At 42.1% G+C, this 12,298-nt stretch overlaps 1 protein-coding gene across 2 annotated transcripts; it reads right to left on the bottom strand.

Annotated features, from left to right (window-relative positions):
• Nucleotides 1–151: 151 nt before the first annotated feature.
• Nucleotides 152–12,033, bottom strand: BNIP3L (BCL2 interacting protein 3 like). Of its 2 annotated transcripts, XM_058820355.1 has the most exons (7): nucleotides 11,862–12,033; nucleotides 7,395–7,581; nucleotides 6,839–6,911; nucleotides 5,467–5,570; nucleotides 4,535–4,684; nucleotides 3,305–3,396; nucleotides 152–547 (listed from the first exon to the last, which is right to left on the bottom strand). In XM_058820355.1, the coding sequence occupies exons 1-6, from the start codon at nucleotides 11,944–11,946 to the stop codon at nucleotides 3,348–3,350; spliced, it is 648 nt and encodes a 215-aa protein (XP_058676338.1). In that variant the 5' UTR covers nucleotides 11,947–12,033; the 3' UTR covers nucleotides 152–547; nucleotides 3,305–3,347. The 2 variants fall into 2 exon arrangements, with proteins under 2 accessions (XP_058676338.1, XP_058676337.1); XM_058820354.1 differs by having other exon boundaries at nucleotides 152–3,396.
• Between the last annotated feature and the right edge of the window lie 265 nt (nucleotides 12,034–12,298).

A 12,298-nucleotide genomic window follows, 5' to 3' on the forward strand; every position in this document is an offset into this window, starting at 1 on the left:
AAGTTCTGGATTTACAGATTAAAAATATAGAAAAGAACTAAAATGGGTGGTACCAGGAATCAGAATGGTGCCTTTTCCACCTAGAATAAACAACTCTCCTCTGGATAAACAGAAATAACCTGTGCTCTTGAACCAAGAACAGGGAGGCAGATTAACAATTAGGGTTTATGTCCCTTACTCTTTAATCTGCAAATTAAACCCAATGAGGAAACAGAAGAAAATACAAGGAATACAACAGAGTTGATCAATCATACAAAATCTCAGCAATTCTACTTTACATTTAATATGCCACCACATTATTTTCCTTCCAGAGTTTTTCCTGGACAAGGTGCTGGAGGACTTGGAGAAGGTACACAAAGCCATCCAAGGGGAATATTTTTATTAAGTGCTTCAGGAAATGAAGCGGATGATCCCATGTCACTAAAAACCAAAACAAAAACAAACCCAAGCAATCTTTCAAAAAAATTATTCCAGTCTATAAACAGCAGCTTCAATGTTCATGTCACCCAGAACAAAACAGTTCCATAAAACATCTTAAAAAGCAGACCTGTAAAAAAAGGGGAAGAGAAGAAAGACAAAATAAAGGCGCAGCATGAAGTCATTTCAGACAAGCAGTTTTGTGAGAGCTTTAATGGCACAAAATGTTTATAAGCTACAACTTATACATGTAAACTGTATATAATGTTACAAAGTGCTAACTAATTTATGAAGAATGCATAATCACTTTGGCTCAGTTAACTCCAATATTTCAACAAATGTCAATTAAAAATTTGAATTTCTAACAATCTTCAGCTTTCACTTTTGAAAACAGTAAGTAAATATGCATTTGCTGCAGTTAGGTCAGCCTGCATCTTTAATGTGCGAGTTTATGCATTTTTTCTTGATCCTATTTACAAGTCTAGGCCAGTTTTCACTGAATGTAAGAAAAATGAAGCCTATGCTTTTTTTTCCAAAACTGTAAACAGGTATAAAGCTTTTTAAACAACATTTATCTTAACAAAACATCAACTCTCAATAATTGAAACCCCTTAGTGAATGATACAACACTCTATTCCTGTTCATTGTAAAAGTGGAAGTTGCAGATTTCCCTCCAAAGCTTAGAAAGGGTCTCAATAAATACTGCATTGTATCCCAGGCAGTGTTCCAGTGAGCACGGGGCATTCCTCAGCTCTGGGTTTCACAGGTTTCACTCCAAGTGTCATTAGTGGTCTTGATACTCCAGCCACAAGTTAGCACTGTTATTTATCAGATATTCTGAAGAATTACTTTTAATTTAGAAAGGTGTAATTCACTGGGTTTTCCTCTTTAAAAAATATTCCCTACTAAGTAAAAATCTCTTTTTCCACTACTCCAATTTCATACAAAACAAAGTGCTGTGTTAGAAGTAAAAGTGGTCCAGCCTTTCTCCTGTCCCCTCAGATTTTAGGGCTGTAAAATGAAGTATTTGATGCTCTCTAAAACACCCTCCACCAGGTTCCCCTGCCCACCCCCACCTCTGGGTGAAACCCAATATCCACACCCAAAGCAAACCTGCACTTGTGGGCAGCTCAAGTGCCACTAAGTACTCACAACTAAAAGGAAAAAAAAGCAGATTACTCAAGAGGATTTGTTGCTCACCCTGAAAGCATTCTCCGACAGTATTCAGAAGTAGAGAATGAAAATAAATACAGTTTAGCAGTGGATTCATACTTAACTTTTTCACTTCCTGGGAGCTAACTGAACTTTTTTTAACCCTAATCTCAGCTGGGATTTAGCTTCTATGCATCAATTGGTTCATGCAATCACTGCTCTATCAAATAATCAACTTTATAAAGTCTGATGCAAGCAAACAATCATAGGTAGCTGTTTTCACCAAAGGGCTGACTGGATTTTCTTATTTTCTACAAGTCAGCCGACTAAAGTCTTTATTTAAATGAGATTTTTGCTAGTCTAAAAATTAGCATTGGTTCCCTAAATACTTAGTATTAAAGTCTATACCATATATATATATATATATATATTCATATATATATATATATAAAAGGAGTATTCTATCCTTCAGAGTTCATGCTACATGTTCTGAAATCCAATAAAATATACTTAGGGACAAGACTGTCCCAATGCTTTGTAACAATTTGATACTAAAGCTTCACATTTTGAAAAGAAGTGTCACTGAAGGAGGACAAGGCTTAATGTTCCCTAAGATAAAAGTTCAACAACATCAGTGAGAAATCTACCCTAACATGAGACATCACAAGTGACTTTCAGGTTCCAAGTATCCCCAAAAAGGAGATTGTACAGTAAACAATGAGAGAGAAGAATATTGAGAATTCATTTGCAGAAGATATTTCAGAGCTTTTACAACTTCTGAACCTTTATGCACCTGCAAGATTGTCCCCCTTGAGGATCAGCCAAACGCTTTTCCTGCTGAAATCGCCGAATCTTCAGAGATGTAAATGGGTCCACCACAAACAGAATAATTTCCTTTTACACAGAGCCTACCTACACTACAGCTGCTGGGTTTTTCCTTAATTTAGAACTACTGTGAAAAGGAAAATTTCACGTTGAAAATTTTCCCTTAAGAAAACAGGTAAAGAAAAAAAAAGCTTCTTCACATGCAAACAATGCAATTTTTCTAATAGTTCCTAGGTATCAGACAGGTTTTCCTACAAGGAATAAGGAGCTGACTTCATAGAAAAGACAAGATTACAACAATTACCTAGTATTAAAATATGCTGATGGATTTAGTTATCCTACTTTAAAATTTATGCAGTCTTTGCCTCCTGCAATTCAAATGGTGTTTGTTACCCAATACAAGGGGCCGAGCAAATTCCCCCCGAAAGCTGATTTAAACTGGATCTTTATTGCCAGTGATTTCTTCGTTTATTCCACAACCAGCTGCTTTTTTACAAAAGAACAACTCTTTCCCACTTCAATCAGTAATTTCCTTCCAAAGAGACTGTTTTATCACCACCATGCAGTCAACACTTAGATCATGCACAACTGCAACTGAAGTCAGGTTGCACTAAGGAGGCAACAGCATCACTGATAAAATTAAACTTGCTGGTGGCATTTTGCATTGAGAGAAGCCCTTGCAACATAGAGACAGTTGTAAACTCCATCCAGCAACTCTGACGTGTCTTGCAGGCCAAGAGGCAGGGGAATGGGAGAGAGGGAAAGAATGTGGATAGCCAAACACCTCAACAGAGTTCCAACACAATACTGAATTCCAGAGTTAGCAAAAACCTGAATATGGAAGGAAAAGGTGAAGTCAAGGTCATGCTTAAAATGGTCTCAAGTCAAATGTACTAAATGAGACAGTAACACCTTCACAGGTCACATGGGGTCCAGGTTTGCACTCCATGGCTTCAATAAGTGCTGGCTGAAGGTGTGGTCAGGCGTTTCCCAATGTAGATGCTGAAATAAAAAGTATAAGGATAACATATTGCACAGGAATACTCCCTGCTTTCCCACAGTCCCCACACACCTAGCTGCTCTAATCCCTCTCTCAAGTCTGAGATCCATCCAAAGACTTCTCCAAAACTACGTACAGTGAGGTTTTGCATGAGTCTGGAAGGATCAATGCTCTCAGTACTCACCCAAAGTGGGTTTTCCTCCAGTGCCAGCTCAACTGAAAACCCCAATCCAAAAGCTTTTGTGTTTTGAGTACCTGACACAGCAAACCTCTCAGACAACTGAGGTAAAACATAGCAAGTGCTGCCTATAGGGAGTGAGGGGAGCTTTAAGACTCCATCCAAACACTGACCACAAGCAAGATTTCAATCATTGCAGAAATGCACAATTTTGCTGTAGTACAAATATTTCACAGTATATCCTCCCATATTCTATCCTAATTTATTTCAAAGTTTAGAAGAATTTAAAGAGAAACTTAAACTACATCCACAAAATCAAACACAAAGCTAAACAAAACCATGTTTTGAGTTCATGCCTTTGCCTCATCCCAGAATTTAAGTTGGATAAACAGAACGTAGGGATTTAGGCAAAGTGAGAGATTATATTGGATTACACAGGCAATGAAAACACTGCTGAGGAGAGACGCAGCTCATCTTGCAGGACACATCCAATTTTTCATCTCTCTAAGTATCAAACTCTGACTTTCAGTAACACCACACTGCAGCATTACATTGGAAATGACAGGGTTTGTGCCACACACACCACCTCAGCATCATTATTTGTACAGTGGAGTTTCATATTGGTCAGTAGAAGTTATTTTTCATCTATTCTAATTTTCCCCCTTATAACCTGAAGCATTTAAATAGAAGGCACATAATCAAATTGCATATGTTACAATTGCAAAGGTTATTTGCAAACTCATCCATGCATATTCAATATAACTTGATTTATTCTAGAAATAAAGCACATTAAAGGCTGCAAAGTTCTAACTGCTGCAAAGTTTTCCTGCTTTTGTAAAAGTACACCAAGTCTGAGTGATGGCCAAAAATCATTCCTCTAGGAAAAGCCCTTTTCAGCAGGACCTGACATATAAGCAAAGTGGAAAGGCAAAAGCTGAAGTGAGAATTAGGTTAATACTTACCCTAGTCCCAGAGCCAAAACATGAGATATGAACAGAGATGGAATGAAAACCTTAAGAAATTCTGCAGAGAAAATGCCACCTTTTTTCATTGCTCCACTTTTTCTCATACTTAGAGACACTGAACGTTTAGGATGTCTGAAATGGAATTCCCTGGAAGAAGAGGGGGAGGGGGGAAAAAAATTCAACAAGACTTTTTTGTTTCTTTCCCCCCCCCCTTTTTTTTTTTTTTTTTTTTTTGCACACAAATGCACAGATCTCTGTAGGAACATTTTTTTTTAAGTACAAAGAGCTAGAGATCAAAGCCCAAGATCCCTTACACAGAGTAAGGAATCAAAGAGAGTAAGAGGAGGGATTGTGCAGAGACCACTTACACAGACAGTATAGACACAAAGGGAGCAGGAGCTGCAGAGAGAGGTAGGTCCGAGAGAGGGAATTTCAGCATGATATTTGTTAGCAAGAGGCCTCATTTTTTGTTCCAAACACAGATACAGAAGTCTGCCAGATTTAGACAGCATCCTCTATTTTAATAAAAATGCTTTGCATTCAAGGATCTCAAGGTTTCCCCTTCCGTGGATGAACATTACATATTTTACATAGAAAGAAAAAAAGGGACAGAGAATTTAGGAGACTTGCTCAACACTCTTCCATTCAATAAGCCAAGACTAAATCTCATGAATCCCAGCTCCAAGTACCCAGCTCTCCCACTAATTAGAATTTTGTCACAGCTTGCCGTGGCTTTGTATTACCTTCAAGTCATTCTGTTGCTATTTTGATTTTCATACTTCATTTTTTCAACCTTTTTAGCCTCCCCACAGAGAAATCAATCTCTTCCTAAGATAAACTTATTTTGATTGTGAGACTGTGACAATCTTTTCCTTCATCTATTCATTAAAATAGATTAATATTCATTAAAAACACGGAGTTTAACTCACTTGGGAGGAATGTTTTCAGGCCTACTTGACCAGTCTGACACCCAGTCTGCACTTTTCTTCAAAACTTCCAATTCTTTCTCTCCTTCTACTGCTTCTTCTTCGGACTGAAACACACAGGGGACAATTGTAACACACAATCAGCTGCTCCTCAGGGTGTTACATTGAGAGTGACAGCAACAGTGGTGACATGATAAGCACCAAATGGTGGCACCTGATAAACCAGTAACTGTTCTTGGACTGCTGATTACTTCAAAGAGATTTGATTTTGCCAGCAGAAGTTAGGAAACCACAAATTCTATTACTGTAGCCAGGATTTCCACATTATTGCAAGCTATTTGTTTTTTTTAACTAACAAAAACAAATGATTATTTTAATCTTAAATGTAATAAACCAGAACTGTGCAAAAAATATTTACAAATGGCAAAGAATATTAGGTTGATGGCATTCCATTTAAAGCCCACGGAACATGACTAAAAGCATGGCAAGTCAAATAAAATGGTTTCAAAACCAGTATTTTGACTTTTTAAAGGTGTTATTAATAATTTAAAATTTACATTACTTGCAACTAGTAGCTTGGACTGGGTGAATCCCAGATGCAAGAGGGAAAAGCAAGCACTCACTCTGTATATAAAGATTTAACTTCACATCAATAGATGCAAATGTTATCATACAAGAAAAGAAATAAATTAGGGACAGTAGAGAACACCACTGACTTTAACTCCTACTTAGTATTAAAACAATCTCCTCAGTGACTCTTATTAAAATAAGATAAGCCACTTAGAACATTAAGTGAGAAGCACAGCAAACCCAGAGGTAATCAAGTAGCACAGTCACAAGTGAGACGCAGAGCTCACCAACACCTTCATTCAGACCCTGTTGGCTCTCAGGGCAGAACTGCAACAGTCCCAGGTCTTTGACAAAATTAAATGCAAGGTTTCAATCTTCCAGGAATGCTTTTTATTTATACTGCTGAAGACAGCAAATTTTATGAAATTATCCAACTAAGAGTTCAGCATGAGTCTCCTCTCACTTTGTGTTATGGAGATTACTCACTGTCACGTGAGTGTCTGCACAGCAATCACTGAACACCCTGAAGTCTTGTGCAGAAATGTGAACATTTTAAACCCAGCTTTGACACCCAGGGCCAGCAGGGTTACACAGTAACATGACTGCCAGGAAAGAAGCATTTCCCAGCTGTACAGATGGAGACTCATTTTTCCCTCACTCCAACACTATTCATCTCCAAGTCAAATTTAAATTAATAGAGAATATAAGTCTTTTGACATCACAAAGAGCATGTTCTATACCTCAAGCCCAGATCAAATATCCATAACTTACAAAAGTATATTTTAAAAGTTAAGGAAGAAAATACCTGAGAGCTACTGTCTTTACTTGTGTGCATTTCCACATCAAAAGTTATCTGTCCATCATCTTGAGGTGACGGGCTAAAGAGAAATTGATATCATAATGTCATTTTGTCAACTAAAGAATCATCAGTGTAGGTAAATCTCAGCTGAATTATCTCCTCATGTACTTTTGGACATCATTCAGCTGAGTTACTGACTGCACCACCCTTCAGATCCCAAATACCAGCACTAGAAAGTCTTCCCAACTCCCCTGCCTTTTCAATTATTTTAGAATTTATAATCCTACCTTTCTCCACAGAGTTCACAGTTGCTCCCCAAAGCAAAGAAAGCACTACCCAAAAGTTCAGCTGCTACAGAAAAGATGCAACTCCCTTTGTTCTTATAGGGAACACTACCAGTACTGTGAATTACACGTGTTTTTGTATCATCACACAGTTACCACGAGCCAGCAGCTATTCCAAATAGCGCAGCACAACAGACTTCACCCTGACAAAAAGCTCGACCGATCCGCAGGACAAACTGGGCCATGAATCACAGGCAGAGTAGCCAACACTCCTTTACCTGTCACAGTGGGAACTACCTCTTGAACTGCTCTGTCCTGACTCGTGCTGGGCATCCAGGAGGATTTTCTCCATGTCTCCATTGTGGATGGAGGAGGAGGATGGCACGTGCTCCAGGCCCCCGTTCTTGCCGTTGCCGTTGTCGTTGCTGTTGCCGTTGCCGTTCATCTGCAGCTCCACCCAGGAACCTGCGGGGCAGCCACACGTCACCTCACGGACAGCCAGCGCTGCACACACCTTCAGTTTATCAACTGCACCCAGAGGGAAACACCAGCATGCTGGGCTCAGATAACACACACCGACCCGAGAGAGCTCATAAACACAGGACAGGGACAACAGCCACAGGATTCTTCTTTCACCAACACAAACACCCCCAAAAGCTGGGCTGCTGCTCCCTAACTCTGGAGCTGGTCAGTAAGATGTCTCCTTTCTCCCCAACTATTAATTCTTTAATCAGCCACATGTCTCTGCAGTTTGTGAACTACAGATTGCTCCATTACACCTCATCCTGTTCTACATTCCTTTCTCAAACAGAATTTTCATTCCTATGCCCCTACTACAGAACTCCCCCCTGTGCAGCTTTATATCCTCCTTTCCTTTACTTCCAAAGGCCTTGGATCAATCCCCAGTTTTTCTATACATCAGGCAGCCTGCCATTCTCAGGTCTCCTTCAGCTTGCTTTGGCCTGGCACAAACATCTCTCATAAAGCTCCAATTTACTGTTTTCCCCCCATTTTTTGGTAGTTTTACCAATGGGATATCTTCACGTGCACTAAGATCCAACAAAGAGCAAGAGTGTACTCTAGGTGACAAGGGCAGCTGCTAAAAAGTTCACACACTGTGTAGATAAAGAGAGGATTTTTATTTTAAAATGTATATCACTTCTATTTTATGTGCAGATTAGCCAAATATGAGAGTGTATGTTCTGATACATTCTTTAGTCATATGTTTCAATTGGTGACATGCAGAGATACACGTCACCACAACTCCTCTGTAATTTAGTTTATTCCACCTGAAGCAAGGAGCTTTCAGGGTTCTTTTTGTATTTGGTTAACTATTTTTAAAAGTTTGGACATCTTCCCCCAGGATGGAAAAATATCCAAGTAAGAAAAGCAAGCCTGAAGCTACAAATACAACATTTTGAGCATTATTTGTACAAGTCCTACATTTTAACACTGATTTTTGATTTCTGAAATGCACCTGGGAGTGCCTGCACTTATTTTTTGTAGCATGGTTTTGTCACTGGGAGCTCCATTAGTGACACAGGAAGGGATGTTTAATAATGAGCCTGTTTCCAAGTTGATTTGATGAAGAATTCTCCTTTAGCACCAATTATTCACCGTGCCATTACAGAGATGTCCATGGAAGCACCATGCTCTGGTGGTTCCCAGCCCAGCCTCCCCAGGCTGGACTCACAAAAGGGAATTTTGGGAGTGCCCAGCCACTGCTCAGCACTGCACATCAAGCTTTCCAGACAAGCAGGTGTTAACTGGGAACAGGCAGCTTTGCTCAGTCAGCAGCAGACAGAGACTGTGTCATTCCAGATTGCTGATGATTGCGCTGTCCCAATCCCTAAATAAAATGGCCAAACTCTAAGAGCTTCATCAGAAAGGTTGTTCTGCCTTGCACAAGAGACCACACCTGCAAAAAAGCAGGCGGCAAATGCAATTAGCAAGTGGTCAAAAGTTAGGTAAAAGAGCTTTATATTCCCCAACAACCACTTGTGGCTATTGGAAAAACCAGGATCTGCAAAGCATCTAGGACCAAAAAAATCAGCAGAGGACAAAAGCGTGATGGGATGTGTTCCTCTGACACTAGAACACCCAGAGGATGGTGATCAGATCTCCTTACTCTGACACACAGCTCTAAATCCACTGTCACAAATAAAGTTTTTACTCATTTACCTCGGGCTGACAAATCCTGTGTTTATCTAAAACACACTGTGGCCGTAGTAGGAAGAAATCCCCAATTTTCCTGTGAGTAAAGAGTCCCTGGGAGCTGAGTAGGAGTTGACATGAGGAGCAGCACGTTCCCAGCTGACCTCACTGGGAATGACTCAAAATACATTAAGGAAGCATAATCTGCCATCAAGCTCCTGCACGCTGCCCACTCCCACGGCACTCAGGGAGAATGTGACAGGGACTCATCAGAGGGACATAAACCTCTGTTCCTTTAAAGAGATGGACAGGAATGTATTGGAGAATAACCTGCCCAAACAACAGAGAATGGGGTTTGCCCCGAGCTTTTCTGTACATTAATCACCTGCCTGAGAACTTTTACTTTCACATCTTTCTACCTGACAGTAAAATAGGAAATGTGGCAGAATGAAGAGCGGTAGATTTAAGAGTAATACAATAAAGAAATGTGGCAGCATCTCCTCCCTTCACAAATCACATAACACACACACTCTTTGGAGAAAAAGAAAACACAAACAATTGTTCATATCAATGGTATTTTTCTCCAAAATTGTCTGAATTCTGGCTTTGCTCTATAGCTAATTATTTCACTACGAATTTATATACACCGACTTTAATTCTATGTTTTTCTATGACTTGGGGGACTGTTTAAACAGCAGGGGTTAAACATGTTGGGGAAGACTGGTCTCATTTTGTTTATTCCCTCTGATTTCAGCTCAGTACATGAAGTGGAGATATCAAAGGCAATATATAAATTAAATACTGTACACATTTTATAGATATAAAAATACTCCAAGCTACTACCAAGTCAGTTGCTCACAAGTAGTCTGAGACATGATCGACCTGAATTAACTAATAAATATTACTTTTACAATGAAGTACAACATTAACAACAAAAAAAAAAAAAAGAAGAGGGAAAGGAAAAGAAAGTCAACCAGACTCCCAAAATGGTAATTATTAAGCAGATTTTCCATGACAGAACTAGATGGGCTCTTGCCTAAGGTGGGATTTTTTTTGTCAATATGTAACAGAGCTTTATAATAATTAAAATATAGGAAGCATCTAGAATTCCCAAAGCAAGCAACTTGGGTTTTTTATCTCTTTAAACCCAATAAAGCACAGGTTACCAGTTTTATTCCCAGCTCTTCTGCCTTCCAAGTGCTATGGGAATCTTTGAATAAAAGGCCCTAAACACACACAAATGACACACAGAACACCATGAAAAGGTGTCTCAGTTCATTAGGCTGAAAAGTTCACTGAAAAGCTGAGAGAATGGCAGCAAAGGCACCTCTCTCACCAAAGCATTGTGCAGGGGCTGAACATCTAAAAGCACCACTGAGTCTGAGGGGAACCGACGGGGTGCATTTGTTTTGTTGCTGGGGCACAGCATCCAACATTTCCTCTGGTACCTGGTGAGCTGGGTGAGCCTCTGAGGTGCCCCAGCAGCAAAATCCCCGTGGGCAGCTCCATCCCCGGCTCACAGAGCTCTCAGCTCCTGTCGCCCCTATCAGCAGCACATTAATGACTCCCGGAGCTACCACATTGCCAGAAATTAAACATAAAATACACAGACATCAAATCTGGCCATTTCTGAAGTAAGGATTGAGTCAGGCACCCAGCACGTCACAACTTTAACAGCCTAATTGTTATTTAAGTATAACAGGCCTGAATAATTTGCCAAGATTATTGACTCGGGTAATATTGTTTAAGGTTCCGCGGTTATCACACGATGGAGTGTTACCACAACACAATAGCAGCATTATGAAAAGGACACAGCTTATTCTTCCTTTCATACAATTTCCACTGAGTTATGGAAAAGGAAAAATAACGAGTTTATTTTGTGGTCAGCTAAACTACATCGTAAACCACGGAGGTTACAGTTAACCATTAATGCAATTTATTCACCTCTTCCATCCTTAAAATTTAGAGATGAAAAGACATACCGAAGGAGCTGTTTATAACGAAGGGAAAGCATTGGCCAAGTAAGTACCAGAGCCTACATGATGTGCCTTACTAGTGTTATCCTAGGAACAAAAGGATGCAGCAAAGCAGCTGACAGAGATGCCGGATATAGAGGGAAATAGCTCACGTCAGTGCTATTGACTCAGCCACTGAATAAATTTATTCCCACAGCCACGCTCCTCCCCCTACCCCGCTGTATCCCATCGTCGCTGTTCGGGTAAACTCCGTGTAACCACGCAACGAGCTCGGGCCGTTTCTCGGGGGACTCGATGGCCCTCAGTCCCCTGCGAACGGAGGCGGCTCGGGTCCCGCCAGGGCAGCACTCTCCCGGCACCCGGAGCCCGTTTGATCCAGCCCAGCACTGGCGCGGCCCTCGGGCTCTCCCGAGCTCCCCCGGCCGCTCCCGCCGCCAGCCGGCCCCTCACGGCCCCCGCCGGGCCATTTATACCCGCTGCGCCCCGGCCATTGGCCCCCGGCGGCTCGAGCGCCGCGTCCTACGCCAATGGCGGCCCGGAGCGGCGCCAGGGGGTCGCGGCCCCTTCAGGGCCCCCCGCGCCATTCCCCGCCCGCGCCCCCGCGGCCGCACTCACTGTTGAGGCCGGGCTCGCCGTGCGTCCCGTCCGCCGGCGGGTTGTTGTTGTTGTTGTGCTGCGGCTGTTCCTGAGGGCTGGACATGGCGACGGCGGCGCGGCTGAGGCGACTGAGGAGCCGCTGGGGCAAAAACAACAAACCCGGACTCCGTTCCGGGCCCGGCCGCCCCGCCCCGCCCCGTCGCGCTGCGCAGGCGCGGCACGCGCTGCTCCCGCCCTCCGCCTCCATGGCGCGACCCGCGCCCGCGCACGTCCCGCGCGTGCGCAGGCAGGGCGGGGACTGAGGGAGCGGGGAGGGGACGCGGGGACAGGGAGCGACTGAGGGACCGGGAGCGACACAGGGACCGAGAGTGAGTGACACAGGGACCGAGAGTGAGTGACACAGGGACCGGGAGCGACACAGGGACCGAGAGTGAGTGACACAGGGACCGGGAACG

The sequence above is a fragment of the Ammospiza caudacuta genome, chromosome 26, assembly GCF_027887145.1.
Source record: "Ammospiza caudacuta isolate bAmmCau1 chromosome 26, bAmmCau1.pri, whole genome shotgun sequence".
NCBI lineage: Eukaryota > Metazoa > Chordata > Aves > Passeriformes > Passerellidae > Ammospiza > Ammospiza caudacuta.

Bases quoted from the DNA above. Each gene is read 5' to 3' on its own strand.
- BNIP3L (XM_058820355.1), bottom strand. From the start codon at position 11,946: ATGTCCAGCCCTCAGGAACAGCCGCAGCACAACAACAACAACAACCCG. The intron at 7,582-11,861 runs GTGAGTGCGGCC...GCTGCCCCGCAG, and splicing joins CGGCGAGCCCGGCCTCAACA to GTTCCTGGGTGGAGCTGCAG. The intron at 6,912-7,394 runs GTAAAGGAGTGT...ATTTCTCTTTAG, and splicing joins GGTAGTTCCCACTGTGACAG to CCCGTCACCTCAAGATGATG.